The 23,155-nt window shown below is 44.9% G+C and overlaps 1 protein-coding gene across 5 annotated transcripts in view; it reads left to right on the forward strand.

Annotated features, from left to right (window-relative positions):
• Positions 1–15,860, forward strand: part of TMCC3 (transmembrane and coiled-coil domain family 3) — a 233,763-nt gene extending 217,903 nt beyond the window's left edge. For 4 of the 5 annotated variants that reach the window (XM_053585389.1, XM_053585392.1, XM_053585388.1 and 1 more), the window contains exons 2-4: positions 8,146–9,062; positions 11,280–11,415; positions 15,500–15,860. In XM_053585389.1, the coding sequence (XP_053441364.1) occupies positions 8,161–9,062; positions 11,280–11,415; positions 15,500–15,802 (1,341 nt within the window). In that variant the 5' untranslated portion in view covers positions 8,146–8,160 and the 3' untranslated portion in view covers positions 15,803–15,860. Of the gene's footprint in view, positions 1–5,075; positions 5,370–8,145; positions 9,063–11,279; positions 11,416–15,499 lie in introns of those variants that run through there. The other variant, XM_053585387.1, reaches the window with a different exon arrangement.
• Positions 15,861–23,155: the final 7,295 nt, after the last annotated feature.

The following is a 23,155-nucleotide window of genomic DNA, read 5'->3' on the forward strand; positions in this document are numbered from 1 at the left end:
TTATCTATACTATCAGGGACTACGTGCAGTCCAGCCAGCAAGCAAGCAACTGACTTTCGTCATTGTTACAGAAGCTAAAAAACATCATTACAGCACTTGGGCTTACAGCAGTCACAAATCACAAGACCGGGTAGGGAAACAATTTTACCCTGAACAATGGGTCAGGCAATAATTGCAGGGCCACACGGGGCGGCTACTCTTGTTCCTTAATTTTTATTTTAGCTACTTTACTTCCTTCTTTTAAGCAAGGGTAAGGGGTTTCAAGGGGTTTCCTGTCCCACCTTACTTGGTGTGCAGCATAATAAGATTGATCAGTTGTCATCACCATAGCCTTCCCCTTCTCCCCTTTCGGAGACAGTCTTTCTAAATCTGGCTTTTTCCCCCCTCCTTTAATTTAATTCTCATGTAGACTGAGTATGTGGTGCATCTTTACCAGGTCAGACTCATTTTGTAAGAGATTAGTTTGTATTAATTGAAAGTGAGTTATAAGCTATTTTGAAGAACTGTATCTCAAAGTAGATTACCACCGTTGCCTAGTAGAGACTTAATGAGAAGATAATTGTTTCTAATTACAGTATCAAGTGTTTGTGAGTGCTTGAGGATGCTTGAAGAATTTGCTTTTGAGAATCTTAAGCACGGCTTAATCTCCTTCATACTATTAATTTGCAGCGTCTGGAGAAAGGATTGGCTATCAGAGGTGTATACATTCTGGCCTCAGTTCCAAACAATTAATTGCATAGTAACAAGATTTTATTTTACCTGCACTCGGGAAGTAGAACTTTTGACGTGACAGAATTGCTTTTGTCAGTGATGCTTAGAGAGGAAGAAGGGGGCAGTGGGGGCATCAGACCTTTGTGATGAAGCTGTTGACTCAGTTCCAGGGCAGAACATAGTGCACTCAAAGTTCAGCATGTACTATCGTCAGACTCGAGCTGTGAAAGGAAATGTTTCTTGTCTAAACAAATTAGAAACAAACACATCACCACAACACTTTACTAAGAAAATGTCCTTCAGGATACCACGTGAAGAGGTTTAAGATTTTTCCTTTCCAGAATAAGGTGAGGGAAAGTGTCTTTCTTGTTCCAGAAAACATTATTTGTAGATGTCCACATGAATGTATTAATGCAGAGGTTAGTACAGATGCCAAAGACGTTTATCAAGCTTCCAGAGTTATTTTCTGGTACAGATTACTCCATTAGCATGAAAACCGAGGCTAGGGTCTGGTGTTCTGGTTTGCTTCTCTGGGTTCCATAGTCACTGAGTGCATGGACGTTTCACAAGCGCATATCAAGTGACCACAAGGTGGATTAGCTGTGTCCTGTGTATTAGTGGTGGAACAGACAAAGGGGACTCCTTTAGAGCCTGGCTGAGCAGGCTGAGCGGCCCCCTCCCCGCTGTGCCACCCGGCCTAGGGAAGGGAAGGCACCCTTGGCAGGGCCCTAGAAACCTGGCTGGCTTCTCCATCAGGCCTGTATCTTCCTTTTCTTGTTTTTCCTTTGACTTCTATCTCATTTCTCTCTTAGTGCTTGTAAATGCTTAGGCATTGTTCCAGTAAAAGCAGTAAGCTATTTGATCCTTATCAATATTATGTGGCCTAAATCATGGTTTATATTTTAAAGTACGGATCAAGAAGAAGAGATTTTATGGACTTTATCAAACCTGACTGGTGTGTCTCTGAGAAAGCACACCTGGGCTGTTGAGAGGAATGTACAGCGATGCTAACTTCAAGTTCAGCCTGAGGGAGGATTTTCTGACTGAGTAGTCTAAATCACACCCAGAGTGTCCATACAAATCTGGATGACCATGTCAGGAAAATTCCAGCATGGGTTCTCACGTAGTCAGTGGCTGAGCTTGTATGGTCTTGCTTGTTGCATAAACCCGAGTTGAGCCCCAGTTATGCTCTTTAATATCCACAGGTTTCAAGGAATACACACACTCTTTCTAAGTCTTGGGTTGGTGTGAAGGAAATATGAATGCATTGCAAACTTCAGTGCAGTGCCTGACTCGTAATGAAAGCGCTCTGGAGACCATCCACACACACACCATTCTGGCTCTGCCGCTTACCAGCTGTATGCCCCCAAGCAGTTCGTTTAACTTCTCTGTGCCTGGTTTTCTCATCTGTAAGATAATAATAATAGTAGAACCTACCTCAGAGAGTTTTTTGCAATTAAATAAGGTACTTCACACATCCCTGGGCATGCAGCAATACTCTCCTTCCCTGTCCCTTGGAAGTTAGGTAGAGCCAGTGTAATGGGTGGAGGGAGCCCCGTGTGTCTCCTCGTGTGTCTCCTCGGAGGCAGGTCTGTCAGAGCCAGAGGACCATTCACTGGTCTAGTTCCAGGTGGTAGAAGCACCAGCCCAGCCTGGGTCCCTAAGCTGATTCGCTGCAATATGAGCCTTTTTTAAAAAGCCACTGAGTTTTTGACACCGACACCATGGCAAAGCCTAGCACATTCTGACACATACCATAAGAACAGGCTTGACTCTGGATCTGAAGTAAAATTCAGCTAAAATGATGAACAGTGAAGAATGTCATTGATACTGACATGGGTACGGAGGCTGCACAAACTCATCAAAGCCTTCAGGCGCTGAATGTGCAGATCCTGTGGGCCTGTATGTGAATCTACGCTCACCTGTACTCTGAAGTACCTATAGTCTTGGAAGGAATATACGTTCCTTCTGTCTGAGCTCAGACAGCCTTTCGTTAAGCAAAAGCACACTGTATCCAGCCTTGGAACTAACTAAGCAGGCCGTTGTCATCTGTCACACATTTTGGCCACTTCATGCACCCGCCCCCAGAGCCTCAAAGGACTCCTGTCTCGGGCCACATCGTTCATGGGCCCACAGGAGCCTCTTCAGTCCCGTTTCACGGGTACGTGGGCAGAGTCCCTTCAATTATCCTTCTCTCTGGAGCTTTCGGGGGCACAGATGGAGTGTGCCAGGAGTCAGCCCCCTTCTGAAAGCTGAACAGTGTGTTCCGCCCAGCACAGTGAGGACGCATCCGCCTTGTTAGGTGAGCTATCTTGGGTGCTGTGCTGGAGGGCTGGTTCATTACAGAGATGACTCAGGGTCAGATTTTGACGTCTGTCCAGGACTTAGGCTTTTCCTCCGCCTTTGTTCCAGAACACTGAGGTGACAATGGAAATGTCTCTGCTGCCAGAAGGAAAGCACAATTAGGAGTGGCATTTTACTAGAATGCTGAGGGTCTGCCCTTCAGCAAAGGTAAGAACAGCCAAGTCATTGCAGGAGAACTGAAAGAGGCTAGCAGTTATTTTTAAAATCAAGATCTCTTCTGCCAGAACAGTAATACATTTCATTTTTTTAAAATGGGAAAATATAAAAGAATGACTCTGGACAGTCCATCCCAGGGTGCAAAGGTTAACACTTCAGAGCTTGTTTCCCTTTCAGTTTTTACATACGTTTTAAAATGAAATTGAATTTAGGTACATTTTAAAACAAAATTGGATGGTAACAGTAACAAACACTTGTTGAAACCATTCTGTGTGCCAGGAGGTCTTAGGCACTTTATACTCATTCTCTCATTTATTCTTCATCATGTGACTCTTTGAAGAATCATTATCTCCATTTTCAGGAAAGGAAACTGAGGCCCAGAAAGGTTAAGTCATTTTTCCAAGGCTGCACATCTTCTAAGAATGGTGCCAAGATGGAACCAAAGCAGTCTGTCTCAAGCCCTCGGTTGTGACTGCTGCTCAGTATTGTTTCACAGTAACCATAGCTTGGATTGTATTTCTTGTACATCCTTGTGCAGTAGATTAAATGGAAGCCCACAGATGTGATGCCATATACTCAAGAACACATAGCTAGTAAATACCAGGGCCGAAACGAGAGCACCGTCTCCTGACCCCCAAACATAGTATTCACTATGCTGTTGACCCCAGGTGATCCATGAACCCTCATCCTCCTCCCCACGTCCTAACCCTGAAACCAATCACACTGTGTAGTGTACTTTATGGGATCAGAGCCAAGTTCAGGTTAAATGAAGAATGGAGGACGCCCTCTACACACGTAATTATAGTTTGTGTTCAGGCAACTTAGGGTGTGTGACGTGGTATGGCTCAATTTTCCACGCCAGCTAGGGCTGTAAAAGGACGAGATGGGCAGCCCAGCAGTCGTTCCAGCTTTATACCCTCATCCATTGTTTTTAACTGAGATTTGCCGACAAGCAGTGAGATTGATTGATGTGGGCTTTAAATGCGGTCACTTCCCCCAACCTGGACTCTTGAGGACATGCCAAGCATTGCTACAACTTTAAGCCAGAAGTCAATCCTGCCTCTGCGGGTGAACATTCCTGTGCGTTCGAGGCTGTCCTGCCCCGGGAGGCTGTGGGAGGGAGAACGAGGTTTGCTGGGTCCAGACTACAGTAAGGCTGCTGGTGGAGAATCAAAGCCAGAAGAGCAGGTGTGGATTTAACGCTCAGTTCAGTAAGGTAAAGTGTAAAACCTTTTCTATCGCCAGACGTCCTAGTGGACTTCTAGGTAAGGAGTGCCTAGCGGTTTTTCGGTAACTTAGTCTGATACTATTTGTGAGCTTTAGGAGGGCAAGAATAAGTTCTTATGAAAGCTACAAACCACACTGAGCAGAAAATGGCCAGAAGGATGTGTGTGTTGGACGTCAGGACCGTCATTAGCCCTGGAGGTAGGGGGTGATGTGGTTGTGATTGAAGGGACACAAGGGCGACTTCTACTGTTTCTCTAACTAGCCATGGGTTACATAATGTGTTCAGTTTGTAAAACATTCATTGACTAAATATGCTTGTTTCTGAATGTATAATTAAATTACATTTCAATTAAAGTTCGAAAAGTTCGAATTTGTATTTGTATATCTCATTACGTATTGATACTCAGAAAAATCTTTGTTTAGTTGAATCAGTTTAAAATGGTACAGGATTTATTATCTAGGCAATATCAGGAAACCGTCTCTCCACCTGGAATTGTCAGGACTATATGGGCAGAACTTCCAGAGTCATTTTTTGATTCAATTGATACATATCTTAAATGATTTCAGTGTAGGCTTCTTGGAATAAAGGCTGATGTCACCTTAGTTCAGCAAACAACCTGCTGTGAGCAAGGATAGCACCAGCAATCAGGTTGGGTACAACTATGACATCATCCCTTCCCTCCAGGAAGGAATGTAAGTCTACCAGGGTGAAAGTACACAGGGCGTGTGGTCAGGAGGAAAGTAAAGCCTTGCCACAGGGTAAGCCCAAAGCAGCAGGGCGTATCACAGAGAGGAGAGACAGCTTCCACTGGGACCAGGAAAACTTCATGGAGAAAGAGGCATTTGAAAAGGATTTTGAGAGGTCGGAGCAGTGGCTCATGCCTGTATTCCCAGCACTCTGGGAGGCCGAGGTAGGTGGATTGCCTGAGCTCACGGGTTCAAGACCAGCCTGAGCAAGAGCGAGACCCTGTCTCTCAAAATAGCCAGGTGTTGTGGTGGGCATCTGTAGTCCCAGCTGCTTGGGAGGCTGAGGAAAGAACATTGCTTGAGCTCAAGAGTTTGAGGTCGCTGTGAGCTATGATGCCAGGGCACTCTACCAATGGCGACAAAGTGAGGCTCTATCTCAAGAAACAAACAATGGATCTTGAAGAATATGTAAGATTTTTATAAAGTAACAGTGGATGGGTGGCAGGCATGGCAAATATCATGTATACAAAAAAAAAAAAAATCCACAGAAAATTCATGTATATTTGGGGAACGTAGGATTGTGTGGTTCACTGAAGATGAGTAGTATTCTTAAGGTGTGAGGTGAGACCTGAAAGGTAACCTAGGGCCTTACAGTGGCCAGATCATACTGTTTCATTGGGGAGGCCTTAGGAAGCCAAAGAAAGTTTCTAAAAGCAGAGAAGCATAATCAAATATGATGTCTCCAGTGATTGTACACTTAACCATTAATTGCCCTGTCTGTCCTAAGTACACAGTTCTCAGTTTAGTGCACTCTTTCTTTGTTGCTGTAATTTGAACCCATTGCTGTTTAGGTTCACTAATGAGCCACAGTCCATTGAGTCTCTGAGCTTCCTGCGGTCATCCCTCAAGGACTTGCACACCCTCTTTTTTTTTTTTTTTTTTTTTTATTAGAAACAGAGTCTCACTTTGTCCACTCTTCCCTCAGTAGAGTGCTGTGGTGTCACAGCTCACAGCAACCTCCATCTCTTGGGCTTAGGCGATTCGATTCTCTTGCCTCAGCCTCCCAAGTAACTGAGACTACAGGTGCCCGCCAGAACGCCCGGCTATTTTTTTGTTGCAGTTTGGCCGGGGCTGGGTTAGAACCTGCAACCCTCCGTGTATGGGGCCGGCGCCCTGCTCACTGAGCCACAGGTGCCACCGTGCACACCTTCTTTATTCCCTACTCCTCTCCTTCCCTCTTGACCAAGTGAAGTCACGATTCTTTTATTCTTTTTTCCGTAGAGACTGTCTTCTAGTCTTACAGTGATTGGGCATTTATTTCCTTCTGGTCTTAACGATGTGATGCTCTTCTGCCAGATAAAGCAACCAGTGTCTCATTCCTGGCAAAATTGTGCTTGGGAAGAGAGGGACCGGATAATACTGTCCACAAACTCTGTCAGCGCTGAAGGCCTGACCTGCCTACAGGGACTGTGTCTGGCTCTGTCTTTGCACCCCCTCTGGAATGAAGCACTGGGTAGGATTAACATGCAGCGAAGTGTCAATACACATCATTGGAAATGGTCTCTGTTGAGTCTGGGTCACCCAGTGTGAGGTCCGTCAGTTCCTTACTGATTTTTTCCATCAGCCTCCTAGTCTCTAAATGAAGGGTAACTTGTACTAAGGAGTGTCTTGCCTCCCATTTGATTTCTGTTGAGACTTCGCATCAAGGCATTATTTAATGAAAGGGATGTTAACTTGACAGATGAGATGCTTCAGTTTAGATCTTATGAATCATTATTTGGAGATTGTGTTTAAACTCTATCAAAAAAAGCCATTTTCTTATCCCATAAAGACTTAATAACAGAATGGCCTGATACGGAATAAGGATTCTAATTAGGGTGACTTGGGTTCAAATCCTGGTGCCTTTGCCTTTGGTTTCTGCATGTTTATGGACTTGGCATGTTCTTTGCCTAGCACAGTCTTGAAGGTCAAGCAAGACAGCCCAGGGGAAGCAGCCACAGAAGCTGTTTCTGCCTTTTTCTGTTGGAGCACATGCAGGCCACCCTTTATTAGAATGCATGGTGCTACTTTGTAATTCTTTAAATGGCCCTTCAGTGAGAAATCTATTTCATGTGGTCTTAGTATTATTGTTGTTTTTGCCTTCTTCAAAAAATTAGTGTGGTGTGTTTTAAAATTATCTGTTGTGTTATCCAATTATTAAAATTAATCTTGCACTGTATTACCTGTTGCATCTGTTTAATGATTCCATTAAGAAAATAAATTTTCTTGTGTTGATCTATGTACCTGCTAGTGTCTTTTTCTTCTTCTTTTTAAAAAAGTTCTCCTTCTGTTAAAGTAAGTGCTTTATGAATTGGATACATTTCCCATAACGACAGATTTCCCAGTAAAGCGGTGTTGCAGGCATCCCAGTTACCTAGGCACTTCGGAAAACCAGGACTGATGGGTGACCTCATTCTGTTTTGCATTTTCTACCCTGGGAGCAGACAGTTGCCATCTCATCACACAGAAAATTGGATACGCTGAGAGATCTCAATCTCATAGCTAGTGAGGCGGATACAGGAGGGAATTGGGCTATCCTGTATTCAGTCTGAGAGTAGTGGGTAGGTTTTGTCTTGTGAAATTTGTAATTTGAAAATCTGGGATTTAAAGTGTGTTTGTTGTGTGTGTACAGATTTTTTTTTTTTTTTTTTTTGAGACAGAGTCTCACCATGTCGCCCTTGGTAGAGTGCCGTGGCATCACAACTCACAGCAATCTCTAACTCTTAAGCGATTCTCTTACAGTGGAACTGTAGGCGCCCGCCACAACATCTGGCTGTTTTTTGGTTGCAGTTATCATGGTCGTTTAGCAGGCCAGGGCCAGGTTCAAACCTGCCTGCCTCGGTGTTTGTGGCTGACGCCCTACCCACTGTGCTACGGGCGCCACCAGTGTGCACAGATTTAATTGTAGTAATTGTCCCTTTGACTTCAGATTTGAACGTGCTTCTTTGCTGTCTCCTTCAGGTAGAACGCCATGACATGAATACCTTAAGCCTGCCCCTGAGCATACGCCGTGGGGGGTCAGACACCAACCTCAACTTTGATGTACCAGATGGCATCTTGGACTTCCACAAGGTCAAACTCACCGCAGACAGCCTGAAACAAAAAATTCTAAAGGTAACAGAGCAGATAAAAATTGAGCAAACATCCCGCGATGGGAATGTCGCCGAGTATCTAAAACTAGTTAACAGTGCAGACAAGCAGCAGGCTGGACGCATCAAGCAAGTCTTTGAGAAGAAGAATCAGAAGTCGGCTCACTCCATCGCCCAGCTGCAGAAGAAGCTCGAGCAGTACCACAGAAAGCTCCGAGAGCTTGAGCAGAATGGAGCCCCCAGGAGCTCCAAGGACATTTCCAAAGACCGCCTGAAGGACATACACCACTCTCTGAAAGATGCCCACGTGAAGTCTCGGACTGCGCCCCACAGCATGGAGGGCAGTAAGTCGGGCATGCCCGGCGTGTCCCTTACTCCCCCCGTGTTTGTGTTCAACAAGTCCAGAGAGTTTGCCAACTTGATCCGGAATAAGTTTGGCAGTGCTGACAACATCGCTCACTTAAAAAGTTCCTTAGAGGAGTTCAGGCCTGAGGCGAGTGCCCGGGGATATGGGGGCAGCGCTACCATCGTGGACAAACCCAAGTATGGCAGTGACGACGAGTGTTCCAGTGGCACGTCAGGCTCAGCTGACAGTGATGGGAACCAGTCCTTCGGAGCTGGGGCAGCCAGCACGCTGGACAGCCAGGGGAAGCTCGCCGTGATCCTGGAAGAGCTGAGGGAGATCAAAGACACCCAGGCACAGCTGGCCGAGGACATCGAGGCGCTGAAGGTGCAGTTTAAGAGGGAGTATGGTTTTATTTCTCAGACGCTGCAGGAGGAGAGATACAGGTATTGCAGAGTTTTCTGTTGGCCTTCTTTATATGCTACAGGTTGTGTTTTCAGTGAATGTGAATACAGCTCAGACAGCATCAACACGGGTTGAGTATCCCTCATCCGAAAATCCGAAATCCAAATCCTCCCAAATCCGAAACTTTCTGAGTGCCAACATGTCGCAAGTGAAAAAGTTCCACATGTAGGTACCTGACACAAATTTTGTTTTATGCACAAAATTATCGAAAATAATAGTGAGATGCCATCTTTACAAAAAATAAAATTTAAATTTAAAAAAGATTAAAGTATAAATTAAAGTCTTGTAGGTTGTATTAGTTAATTTTAAAACTACATGTTTATAGGCTGGCTTTTACATGCTCATAGTTTATTCATAAAAAGTGTGTATTGGGCAGCGCCTATGGCTCAGTGAGTAGGATGCCAGCCCCATATACCGAGGGTGGCAGGTTCAAACCCGGCCCCGGCCAACCTGCAACAAAAAAATAGCTAGGGGTTGTGGCGGGTGCTTGTAGTCCCAGCTACTCAGGAGGCTGAGGCAAAGAATCATCTAAACCCAAGAGCTGGAGGTTGCTGTGAGCTGTAACACCACGGTACTCTACCAAGGGTGACAAAGTGAGACTCCATCTCTAAAATAAAAAGTGTGTATGCCCAGAGATGAGATGATTTTTTCCCCCATTTTCCTCAACATGTTAACTTCTAAGAATATGGATATAATAGTGAAATGCCTATGACATATTGTAAAATGTAATTAATTTATTTTAAGAGACAGAGTCTTGCTCTGTGACCCAGGCTGGAGTGCAGTAGAGTGATGGCGGCTCACTGTAGCCTTGAACTCCTGGGCTCCGGTGATCCTTCTAGCCCAGCCTCCCAAGTAGCTAGGACTACAGGCACACACCACTACACCTGGCTAAATTTTTTAATTTTTATAGAGACAGGGTCTTACTATGTTGCTGAGGCTGGTCTCAAACTCCCAGCCTCAAACAATCCTCCTGCCATGGTCTGCCAAAGTGCTGGGATTACAGGAATGAGGCACCATACCCAGCTTAACAATGACGTTTTAAATTTAGCTTATACGTTGTTTTATAATTAATGTGTGATTTTATACATGTATTAATTTAGAAATGTGGCTTTTAAAACTCATTTTATGAAACAGCTTTTTAAACTTTCCATATGTATGTTTGACTATGATATCTTTGTCACACAAGAGCTGTTTTTCAAGTCACATCTGTTTTAGAAAATATTAATTCTAATTTCATCCAAACAGTTTGGGATACAGCACTGTTTGGATGCACATTTTGTCCCAAGTTACAAATACCCATTTACCTAAGTTTAGGACAGTTTTTTTCCTTTGGTTCTACGGTAATGTTTGTGATCCCTGTGATATAGGTGCATTCATTCACTAAACGCTTCTTTACGATTTAACAATTAAAAAAAGAAAATAAAGAAAATAAAAATTAAAAACAAACAAACAAAAAAAAGCTTCTTTACATCAGCAGCAACATTTGGCACCTATGAAATCATGCCTGAAAATAATCATTAAATCTATTTTGTTTTTGCCTCTTTTTAAAAAAAGATTCTCTTGGGGGACCTGTGTAAGAATCTAAAACTGGCATTGGTCAAAGACATTCCAGGCTAATGCACCTTCCTCAAATAGTGCATCCTGTTGCAAAATAGACATGATAAGACTTCATATGTTAGAGAGATTCTCTTACTGGCACTAAAGTTCCAAAAACTGAAAACCACAGTGAGTGCGGTAGTAGTGGAATCGGGCCCAGAGGAGAGGGTGACACTGAAACCATGGCTCCTTCCTCATGATCTCTGACCATGAACCTTTATGTAGGGTGGGGCCCAACCTCTAGGAGGATCCTGGAGGGCCCCGTCTCCTGACTGGCCCTGGCAGGTCTGCCCCATTGTCCCTGCAGCCGGCTAAGGTGCTAGTCTGATGTGGGCACAGAGGCCAGGCTGGGTTTGTGTGCATCCCCAGCAGTGAGGACGGAGCACTGAGACTGCAGAGACCAGTCCTTCCCTGAGCTGGGATTTGGTGTGGTCCAACATCATATTCCCTGCAGCTAGACTTAGTCTTTTGGAAAAACTGCCAGAGGAGGAAAACAACCCAAAGGGCATTGCCGTAATATGATAAAAAGGACGTTGTTCTAGAATGTGCTGTTCCAAGACCTGTGCGATGCCATGCTCAGAATGGGCTCCTGTCTTGTAAAGGTACGAGCGACTGGAGGACCAGCTGCATGACCTGACGGACCTGCACCAGCACGAGACAGCCAACCTGAAGCAGGAGCTGGCCAGCATCGAGGAGAAGGTGGCCTACCAGGCCCACGAGCGGGCACGCGACATCCAGGTGCCTGTCCCTTGCTGCACATTCCTTCATTTCACAGACTAGGCACAGCACCCCTGAGCTCTCAGAACTCCTGGCACATGAGGCAAAATGTTTTCTCTGCACATGTTCTCTCCATCAGCCCACCAGTGTGTTCCAGTCGTTACTAAGAGGCTGTGCTCTGTATACGTTCTCCCTAAATCAGTTAGCAAGTATTTATTATGTACTTGAAGCCCCTCATTACCAAAATTTTTAAAACTTACAAATGAGACACACCCTGCCTTCAAGAAGCCTAGTTGCAAAGTCCAGAGAAGGTCAGCTGGCAAACGGCTCAGGACAGTGTGAACAAGGCCCAGATTGCACGGCACAGACCCTACAACCCACAGAAGTTCAGACATGTGCCCAGCAAGCCGTGGACGGTGGGGCAGTCCATCATTTAGTGGTGACACATCTGCCGTTTGTCCTGCTGTGTGGCCCTGAGCAAGCTTTGAGCCTGTTTGCGCATCTCTAAAATGATCACTTTCCTGTTGGCAAGAATTTTAGACCCTTCCATGCATACTATGTGCCAAACACTAACAAAACACGTGAGGTCTCTTTTTTTCCCAGTTCACCCTCAGTGATTTGTTAAGGTACTTCCTCTTGTTATCCCCACCTCTCAGATCTGGAGACTGAGGCACAGAGATGTTGAGTGGCCTGAACAAGGTCATGTCAATCATTCTTCAGGAATCAGTGTGAATGTGTGTCCTGGGAAGGTGGCAACCGGGTGGGTTTAAGAATCAGTGTAAGCAGAGACGTGTCCCAGGAGGGTAGCAACTGGGTAGGTTTTTAAGGATCACTGTAAGCAGAGATGTGTCCCAGTGTTTCCTAACGCAGTGCCAGCCTGTAGTGAAACAACCCCAGGTTTCTTGATTGCCTAAAAAAATGTACTCTTCAAATAATGCTCAGCTTCATTTTTATGAATTTTTTCTGTGTATTTTCTTCTGCTGAGTGAAGGCTTTTGGCAATCAGAGCCCCTCCTTATAATGGATAAAACTGAAACACAGATTGCTCCTGCGGTGCGAGAGCTGGAGTTTCAACTGTTCACATTTTATTTCACTGTGTGTCAAGGGCTGAGCCTTTGCTATTCCCAGATGCCTTCTTGGACAAATTCTGGGAATGGTAGTGGTGGAGCTGATGGGAAGTGTTGGCTCCAGAGACCGCGGCACCGAAGACACTTGGGAATTTCTGGCTCTCCTCTGGGTTAGCGTGTCACCAGGGCTAGAGAAACCAGAAACGTTTAAATGTGGAATGTTGCCCACTGAACATTACAGTGGGGTGATTAGGTCGTTCTATTTTAGAACGTGTCTTAGATGTCACTGGGTGGTGTCTGGATATACGGTTTTCTCATTTAGGGGATAGTTTGAGTTAATATTCTTCCCTTTTGGGGTTTTTTACCTGTGGCTCAAAGGAGTAGGGCGCTGGCCCCATATGCCGGAGGTGGCGGGTTCAAACAGCCCGGGGCCAAAAACTGCAAAAAAAAATTCTTCCCTTTTTAAAGAAACATTTTAGCAGTGAAAAGGTCAGATAAAGGGAGCTCCTTCTCTGCAGCCTTTCACAGAAATTTTATATCACTTCATTTCACCATTTTCTGGTTTATCTCTCACTCAGAGGTGCTAAGCGGACGTCTATATAAATAACTGGAGAATCTTCTGTGCCATGTTGGTTAGAATCCTGGCTCTCTGTGCCTCAGTTTCCTCACTTATAAAATGGGAATATTAATGAACCCTACCTCAAGAGGTTGTCAGGAGGATTCAATGAGATAATGTATGTAAAGTACTGAAACCTTTGCCTGACACATCGTAAACAGTGAAGAAATAAATACACGCTGTTCTTTTTATTACCTTCGTGAGCAGCCATATTCCTGGGGGCTTTGACAGTTGGGCCTGCTCGCTTCATCCTTGCTTCTTGGGCTTTTCTTTTGTGCTTGCAAGCAGAGTAATACCCATGGATGGGCTGGCTTAGGTGGCATAGGCGATGGTGGCTGTTGCCTATGGATATATGATTGTGTTGTTGCTTTAAACAACTGAGTTTGTTTGTTTTTTTAAACCTGAAATCCCAATTAAAAATGTCTAAAGATAATCTTTTCTTCTGTCCTCATCCCTGATTTAAATACTGAACCCAAGGAAATTCTAAAAATTATGGGGCTTAATATGTGTTGCTGCTGTGACTAAAATTCCTTCTAAGGCAATTCTGTGATCAGTCCACTGGTACATGTAATTCATCTGTACAATCTGAGGTTAATGAATTTGCCTAAAATGTTGATATTTTGTCTTGTTCTATCACCTTTCCTGAGCCACGCCTAAAATGGCAGAAACCTTGGGCCCAAGAGGTTAGAAAGAATGCACCATTTGTCAGAACATGCCTGTTACTGTAGAAAAGCTGCACTTTTTAGAACGTGAGGATCTGAAGAAGTTTCATCCTTTTTGTCAGTAGCCTTGGATAATGAAAGTTACTACCGTAACAGAGAACCCTGTTCTTTGGCCCATAGAGGATATTCAGAAGAAGAAAAGCAAATCAAGGTTGGAGCTATTATGCTTATTTAAAACCTGAAAAGATGACTGCCTTCATTTACTAGATCACACACACATTGGCAAATGAGTTAGATGGCAGGCTATTGAACCGAAGGGGGTACGTTGTATTGTCATACCTCTAGGTAGGTCCTTTCAGCCAGCCCCCTTCTCAAGCCTCGGATCCTGCTGGTGGCACCAGCTGGTTGTAGCACCTGCCGCGTGCCTGGCACACTGGCCCTGGCCTCATGCAGTCTCCTAGCTGGGGAATAAAGCTGGAGGGAGACCTGACCTAATCTGGTGGGTCAGGGAAGACGTAACAGTCAGGTGAGAACCGAAGGGAGATTTGCAAGTGAAGAGGGGCCAGAGGGGCAGAGATGCACGTTTCAAACAGGGCACTCTGCATGTGCGAAGGCCCGAGGTGGGTACCTGCTCCTTTCAGGAACTTGGAGAGAGCCGTATTGGCTGGAGTGCTATGAGGGGACAGAGGGTAGCATTAACTGAGGCAGGGGAGGGTGGCTGAGCCCAGACCTTGCACAGCCTTGAAGGGTCCTGTGGGACATGTGAAAGTACTGAGGACAAGAGTTGTATCAAATGTGCATCTTAAAAATATGGCTTGGGCTGCCACAGGGAAAATGAATTCACAGGTGGGGACAGAAGAGTATGTGAGGAAATTCATGTCAGGTTATTGCGGGTAGGAGATGCCGGCGACGTACTGAGGTGCTGAGCGAGGGAAGAGAGAAATGCACTGACTGAGGTGGATATTGGCTGCCGCCTTGGCAGCTGGGGGGCTGGGTTGGACGAGAGGGGTGTCCGGGGGTGCCCCTCAGCCTTCTAACATGGGGAACTGGTGTTGTTTTCTGAGAAAAGCAGAAGCTGGAGGGGGAAGGGTTGGCTCAGGTGCAGGGCAGGAATCGGGCCAGGACGTGCTGCCCTTCAGGGGCTTGTGAGGAGCTGTGAAGTCAGGGAGGCTATGGGTAGATGAGTCAGTCTCAGAAGAGACGGCTGAGCTGGGGATGCACTCAGAGTCAGCTGTGTCTGAGTAACTGGATCTGGGGAGACAGTCTCCATCTGAGAGTCCTGAGCAAGCGGAGGAGCGTTGCCCTGTGGGCCTTCTCCTTCCCTCACCTGCCTTCACCAGTCTTCAGAAGGAGACGCAGAGCCTCTCGGCCATAGTGGCCATGTGGACTGGCCAGTAGGGATCCCACACTCTGTGGCTGAAGGGATCCCACACTCATCAGCTGTCACAAAGGGGAACCCCACCCCTCTGGTTTGTCCTTCATGGCACCACAGGTACCAGTATTCTCTGTCATTTTGTTTCAACAATAGGTAAAGTTAAAAAGCTCACTCAGGATTCCTAACTTAACGCTATGTGATTATTGTGTACCCGTGCTTGTTCCATGAGTAGCCACAGATGGCCTCGGATTCTGGTTTCCACCTTTGTCTGTCACGTCGTCAGTGCGAGGGGTTTGAAGCCGCCGCCTGGTGGGCTTTCCGACGTGGGCTCGCGTGCTGCCGTGACCTCCATAGCCTTTGACCCTCGCTCTCCCTCTTGCCCGCAGGAAGCCTTGGAATCGTGCCAGACCCGCATTTCTAAGCTGGAACTCCACCAGCAGGAGCAGCAGGCCCTGCAGACAGACACGGTGAACGCCAAAGTGCTCCTGGGGAAGTGCATAAACGTGGTCCTGGCCATCATGACCGTCATCTTAGTGTGCGTGTCAACCATCGCGAAGTTCGTCTCGCCCATGATGAAGAGCCGCTTCCACATCCTGGGCACCTTCTTCGCCGTGACTCTGCTTGCGATATTTTGTAAAAACTGGGACCATATTCTGTGTGCCATAGAAAGGATAATAATACCGAGATGAAGCCACTGGTTCCTACCTTCAAGTTCTTAACAGTTTTTATTTAAAAAAAACAAACAAACAAACAACTCTGTGCATACTACCAAATTTTAAAATGAATGATTGTGCCATCTGATGTGTGCAAGACGACCTGGGGCCGTGTGGTGTAAATAACTGTGCTCCTCCTAACTCAGTAGCAGTTGCCAAGCGGTCCCTCTCCGTGGTTAATGTGAATCTCTTTCCGAACTCTGCCCACATTGCTCACTGCCTTAATTAGCTAGATAGATACCTGCTCTCCTGATTAGCCCAGCCTGGTAAACCTCTGTTTATTGGGCCCGTGGCATAACTGGTGACCCAGGAAAAAAGAGATCTCCCTCTCTTACATCACTGTCAGAATTAAGCATCGCTGTTGCTAGCCGTTTGTTTTCCCTGAGTCCTGGGAACAGCAAGGGTCTGTCTGATTTGGGGAGGTGAAGGGCCACAGACATTGGCGGTGTTGAGCATAAAGGCCTGCAGAAGTGCTACCAGTCACTGTGCAATCCACCCTGCTTGTCCACAGATAACCCTGAGTCCTGTTATGTACCCAGTGTCCACAGTGGTCAATTGTGTGTGACCCTGTAACACGGGAAATACTTTTTATTTCTCTTTGTAGAGACAGGGTCTCACTCTCTCACCCAGGTTGGTCTCAGACTCACTCCTGGACTCAAGTAATCCTCCCGTCTCAGCCTCCAAAGTAGCTGGGACTACAAGGGTGCACCAGCATGCCCAGCTGTCACGGAAATCTTTTAACACACCTGTTTATCCAACAAAAATCTGCATTTAGGGTTTTGGTGCACTTTAAATGGTAAGACACAAGAACTGATGAATGGGGTTTTCCCCTTCTTATGCCCAGAACCACATGCTGATTTCATCTTCCCTGGTTAGCAAACACCCTGCCTCCAAAGCATGCAGGAATGTTTCCAAACCCCGCAGCAAACTGTGGCTTTCACGTTAACTTGAGGTCCTGTGAGCACCACTCCGGAGGTTTGTGTTTGGCAAATCTTAATTATGATAAACCCCCTTCAAGGATGTGATTCACTTTCTGTGATTCATTTTATTCACAGATTTGTGAGGGATTGCAAAGCTTACTCAGGAAATGAAAACAAATGCTTGTGTTGCCGGGGGTGTTTTTATTTCATGAAGGACACAGAATCTTAGTTTGTAAAGCTGGAGCGCACTGAAGTGTGGGAACACTGGAAATATGAGGAAAATATGATATTTGGTCTAATTGGATGGTGGCAAGATTAGTGGGAGCAGTTTACCTAGATGAAGATTGAGAGGGTCCTCTGAAGGATGCAAAAAGCCAGCAAGGATAAAGTAAATTAAATCCAGTGTTTGAGCCAAGGTTGCCACCTGTCACTTAAGAGTGTTGCTGAAAATAACTTCTGAGGTAATGGGATGGCCACAGTGCTACCAAGCCAAAGATGGGGCTTACGCTCACTGTCTTCAGCCCAGATGATACATCTCTGAGTCCCCAGATGATACTTTCCTTTAACTCTTTTTCCATATACATAACAAAAATGAAAATTCTAATGGAAACTGTTGGTGAGCCCTTCTTCCCACCACCTCCGCCATTCACTGAAGGCGTGAAGAGGCATGTCAGTATATATTTTCATCCAGAAGACATCAGAGAACCTGGATTTAAATTAAATGCAATATTTTGCAAACAGCTATTCTTAGGGAAATCTCCTGAAAATAAATGTGACCGAATGTTCCATGATTTGAAAGAATGGAATAGTTGAGCTTTTTAGTCTACGTTCAGTGTAAGACTCATGCAACTCCAGCTTTCTACGTGTACAAGTCAGCAGTTTTAGTAAACTCACAAACTTGTTCAACCATCACCACTAATTCTAGACCCAAAGTTTTTAAGACAATAAATGTCACTTCAAAAAGTCTTTGCTTATATAACCAGAGTATTTTGTATTGAAGGAGGGGAAATCACTCGCCCCACCCGGTCTCCCGAGTTGATACATACGTGCGGGGCCGTCGAGTCCAGGCCAGGGAGAGAAAGAGAACGATGTGCTTCCTTTTGCTTTTGTATTTTGAGGGCCAGTGCTCCCCTTTACCTGTGGGTATCACACTCCATATGGGGCTGAGAGTTGGGTGTAACCTGCTTGAATCAAGCTGGGTCCTGGGTGGGTCCAAGAGGCATTTTGGACCTGCTGGGGTTGGGGTGAGTGTAGGTGCTGCTGGAAGTTCAGAGAATGAGTGAGATTGCCAGCCTCAGAGGCAGAGGGCTCTGGCCAGATCCGGGAAGACTCATTCTGGTGCCGCGGCTCACTACTCCAGCCCTGGGCCCAGTGGGCTTGCTCGGATGGGTGCGTTTCAGACCTGTGATCAGCATGTCTTTTCCCCAGTGAGAGAAGGAAAGAAGGAAACAGAAAGCAGCGCTTTCCACCCCCTCCAGTCTGGAGCTATTAACATGAGCTGTAGAAACTGGCTCTATTCTAAAATACCGTAGGGTCTAAATCATCCTCCCCAATCACAAATTCCTTGTAAAGAATTCGCATTTTCATTGACTCTCCCTAAATGTCAGGTAACCTTGTTTTTACTTGGGTGTGCTCAACCTACTCGGCATATTTATTTTAGAGTTGTACTCAAAGTTCATGAAAGCTTTTTACTCTTTAGTGGAACAACACACTGCAGCGAGACGTTTTAGTCTCGGCAGCTTATTCTCTTAAGGAATAAGCCCTCCCACTGCTTGTTCTCTTCAGTGTGTAAGGAGATGAAATGAAATTTTATGAATATTTCAATGAAAAATTGTGATAGAGCTATGATATCCTGAAATTGGGCATTTAATTTACATTTATATCAACTGGTCTTTTTTCTGCACCTTCCACTCGTAGCTGACAACTTGTGCATACCTTGAGGGGAAAACTAGTAGCCTGATGAGATGATCCTGGAGTGATTTAATATGCTAGACTTTGGATTCGAGTGCTGTTTTTTTTTTTTTTTTTTTTTTTTGAGACACAGTCTTAAGCTGTCACCCTGGGTAAGAGTGCCATAGCGTCATAGCTCACAGCAACCTCCAACTCTTGGGCTCAAGTGATCCTCTTGCCTCAGTTTTTCTATTTTAGCAGAGACAGGGTTTTGCTTTTTTGCTCAGGCTGGTCTCAGATTTGTAACTCAGGCAATCCACCTGCCTCAGCCTCCCAGAGTGCTAGGATTACAGGCGTGAGCCACCACACCTGGCTGAGTGCTGGGTTTTTTTGTTTGGTTTTTTTGGGGGTGTGACATGTTTTCATGAGCACCAGGATAATGATAGTTTGTTGAGGATGAAACAAAAACGTAAAAATACTCTCCTGTGAGTTTTCAATTGCTTATTTCAGCTTATATTTTTGAGTATGGTTAAGCCAGAGCAACACCACCACCCCACCCTCAAAATTATAAACCCACAATGAAGCAGCACCTAAATGTACTCACTTCATTGGTTTGGGACAGTGGAAGTAGGATTAGTCCCAAGTTTCTAGCTTGTAATGTTAGTGGTTTTGATCCCCGTGACTTGGTAAACAGAAATCTTCCGAAACCCTGTGTGTTCCTGCCAGTGAGGGTGCCACCGCCTGTCAGCAGTCACGTGATTCTACCCCTCTACTTTGTCAATCATTTTCATTTAAATATTACCCCATTGTGTGGGTTTATTGCCTTGCCATTTCTCTAGCATATTAGGTTTAATTATGTGCTCAAAAATGATGAGGGAACTAGCTTCCCTTGGGCAACTAATTGCTTTTGTTCTTTTTGGATGAATTGTACCAAATTATTTCGCATTGATTGAGGAAATTTTTGTAGTGAATCCAGATATTGTTGTATTGGTTTGGAAAAACATTTAAGTACCCTTATTAATATGAACATGTGTGATTAAACAAGCTATTTTGCATGTTTCTATAATTTGGAGGAGTGGGCTCGGAGAGGGAGAAATAGCTTCATTTAAAATCCAGGGCTTACTTGAAGAGGTGTTCCAAGAAGCTTAGCACATACATCAAGGAAGGAGTACGTGCTTATGAGAATGGCCTGTGCACATCCAAAATAGATAAGAGGCTACCAAAAAAAAAAAAAAAAAGATACAAAGCAGAACTAACCTATCATTTTCTGAAGTCAATTCTCTGTTTCTAAGAAGCTAGAAAGTAATGTACCTTGATGTTTTAGGAATGATTTATGTGTTGCAATTTTAATTTATTGAAAGCATGTCTGCTGTGTTTGTCCTAAGAGAATGTTTCAACAAAACGTGCTCTGTGTTTAAGATAAGTTTTGGTAGGTAGTAGTTAGCGGCTCTGAAAGTAGAAAGTGGAAATGTTTATTGTGAGGTCCGTTGCAGAATCTCCACTTTGTGAGATACTACACAGTTTCATGTCCGCCTAAAATTGTAAATTTCCTGGACCTTCATCCCGTGGTGATGTCATTAATGAACTCAAAGCAGGTGCCATTATTTTTTTAAATAAACACTTGATGTTAGCTTTGGTGTTAAATAAAGAGTTAGATTTCTTAAATTTTCACATTTGTCACAGCCCATCTCAGTAGTGAATCTGTGTATGTATAACCAATTTTTTAATAGACTTCATATTTTAGAGTGATTACAAATTCACAGTGAAATTGAACAGAAGACACAGAGATTCTTTTATGTCCCCTGTCCCACACGCAGGCCTTCCACCCTCACACACATTGTCACATCCGCCACCAGAGTGGTATATTTGTTACATGAACCTACACGTCATTGTTGGCCCCAAGTCCATAGGTTACGTTAGAGTCTACTCTAGTGTTACTTTCTGTGGCTTTGGACACGTGTGATGGCATGTATCCATCATTAGAGTATCATACAGAGTAGTTCCACTGCCCTAAAACTCCTCTGTGCACCAACTGTTCATTCATCCCTCCCTCCTGTCCCCGTAACCAACTTTGAACTGATTTCAAGTTTTCTATTACATAGGAAGTTGGCAATGTGTGCCCCATTGCTTGAGCCTTAGGAGGGAGGAAAAAGGGTGGCTTGCTCACAATCACACTAGCTAGGAAACGTGTTCTTGTGTTGTGGAAGAAGTGATGGCAAGGATGGAGCAGAGCCATCCTGGGCTGAAATGACACAGGGACAAGGGCACACTGCCAGTTCAGGTGCACACGGCAGGTCGCACTAGAGCACAGACCCCAGTGACGAGCAGCCTGCTCAGCCGGCTCTCCTGTGTGTCTGGTTCTTGGATGTTTACAAAGCACTTTAGTTGTTTGTTTGTTTTTTTGTAGAGACAGAGTCTCACTTTATGGCCCTTGGTAGAGTGCCGTGGCCTCACACAGCTCACAGTAACCTCCAACTCCTGGGCTTAAGCGATTCTCTTGCCTCAGCCTCCCGAGCAGCTGGGACTACAGGCGCCCGCCACAACACCCAGCTATTTTTTGGTTGCAATTCAGCCAGGGCCGGGTTTGAACCCGCCACCCTCGGTATATGGGGCCGGCACCTTACCAACTGAGCCACAGGCGCTGCCCAGCACTTTAGTTTTTTAATGTGTCAACTCCTCTGAACCAGTCAGATACCATTTTCCCTGCAGTCATCCCCTGCTTGTCCATGGTTGGGGGGATACATTCCAAGACCCCCGGTGGTTGCCTGATGTTGCAGAGAGTACCAAACCCTAGGTATACTATGCTCTGTCTTATACAAACATACCAGTGCTAAAGTTTAATTCATAAATTAGGCACAATAAGAGATTAACAACAGAAACTAATAGAACAGTTAATACAATACGCTATAATAAAAGTAAAATACGGGTTACTTGAACACAAGTACCATGATGCTACTGCAGCTGATCTGAGTACCCAGATGGCTACTAAAAGTGTCTCGTGAGTGGGGAGTGTCTATGGAGATACTGGACAAGGGGAGGATTCATGTCCCAGCTGGAGCAGTGGGGTGGGGTGAGATTTCACCCTGCTATTCAGAACAGGACGCAATTTAAAATTTAACAATTGTTTACTTCGGGCATTTTCTATTTATTATTTTTGGACCATGGCCAACCACAGGTAATTGAAACCAAGGAAAGTAGAACTGCAGATAAAGGGGGCTACCTTTTTTTTTTTTGCATTTTTTGGCCGGGGCTGGGTTTGAACCTGCCACCTCCGGCATATGGGGCCCGCACCCTACTCCTTTGAGCCACAGGCACCGCCCTAGTGGGGGCTACTTTTTAAATGGGTGAAATTGAAGCTCAAACACGTGAGCTTTCTCTAAGGTCATGGCTCATGACAGAGGTAGTTCACTACTTCCAGTCAACTCCACATCCTGACCAATTTCTTCATTGGCCACCCACCTTGTTACAAGCTAAATAATTAGAACATTCAGCGATAGAAAAATCCTGAACTACATTCACTCATGTCCTGCCCTGGAAAACAGAGCATATTTGAATCTTTGGAAGTCTAATGGGACATTGTTATTTTGCACACCATTGTCATTTCATGTCTGAAAATGTAAATATAGAATATAAAGGTGATTGAATTAAACGTGTCCATCCCAGCATATTCCCAAATGTTGCACTAGGGAAAAGACTTTGCCCCAGAAAAAGAGAAATAGGCTAAAAAGCTATATTAGTTTGGGTTCTAGTTAGTAATGAAATATTGCTAGAGAGAGAAAAAAAAAGCCATATTTTTGACTTTGAGTAATGTGAGGGTTTCTAATACAAAAGAAATTATCTGGAACATCTGAGAAGGTCCAAAGCTGCTTAAAAGTCTTAATAGCATTTTAGAATAGCTTTTTAAAATTTGCAATTATAAGATTACCTGCAGCGCCACATACAGAGTTGCTTTCTAACAGGTATGGCCATGAGATGTGGAAATTTATGGGACACAGAAGGACCCCAGCAATACCAAACAGATCTTTCTGGGCACCTGTGGCTTTGAGATGACACGTGACATTCTTTGAATATTTACCGTGTACAATGTCCCGTGCTAGGTGCAGTATCAGTGTCATGGTTCCAATACCCGATAAGACAGACACTGTTCCAGCCTCTCAGATGAGGTAACAGGTTCAGGGAGGTTAAATAGCATCATCCAGCCCGGCCTGGTGGAGCCCTGAGCTTGTGTGACTCTAACCTAACCTGATAATCACTACCCTGCACAGTAATAGAAGGAAGGAGACACAACTGGCTTCTTGTCAACCAGAGATCACTTTTCTTCCCAGTACTAGAGCAGTCAATATTCTGGTTGCAAATCATGCCTTCCCACCTTCGCACTGCTGGCCATACTAGCTGAGGGCAGAGGGAGCAGGAGCTGACATCCTAGATCTTTGAAGAGCCACGGGCTGACAGATTTGTGGGTAAAGAGAATGGGAAGCTATTCATTACAGAAACTTCTATACCCTCCGTGGCTTTCTGA

The sequence above is a fragment of the Nycticebus coucang genome, chromosome 3, assembly GCF_027406575.1.
Source record: "Nycticebus coucang isolate mNycCou1 chromosome 3, mNycCou1.pri, whole genome shotgun sequence".
Taxonomy (NCBI): domain Eukaryota; kingdom Metazoa; phylum Chordata; class Mammalia; order Primates; family Lorisidae; genus Nycticebus; species Nycticebus coucang.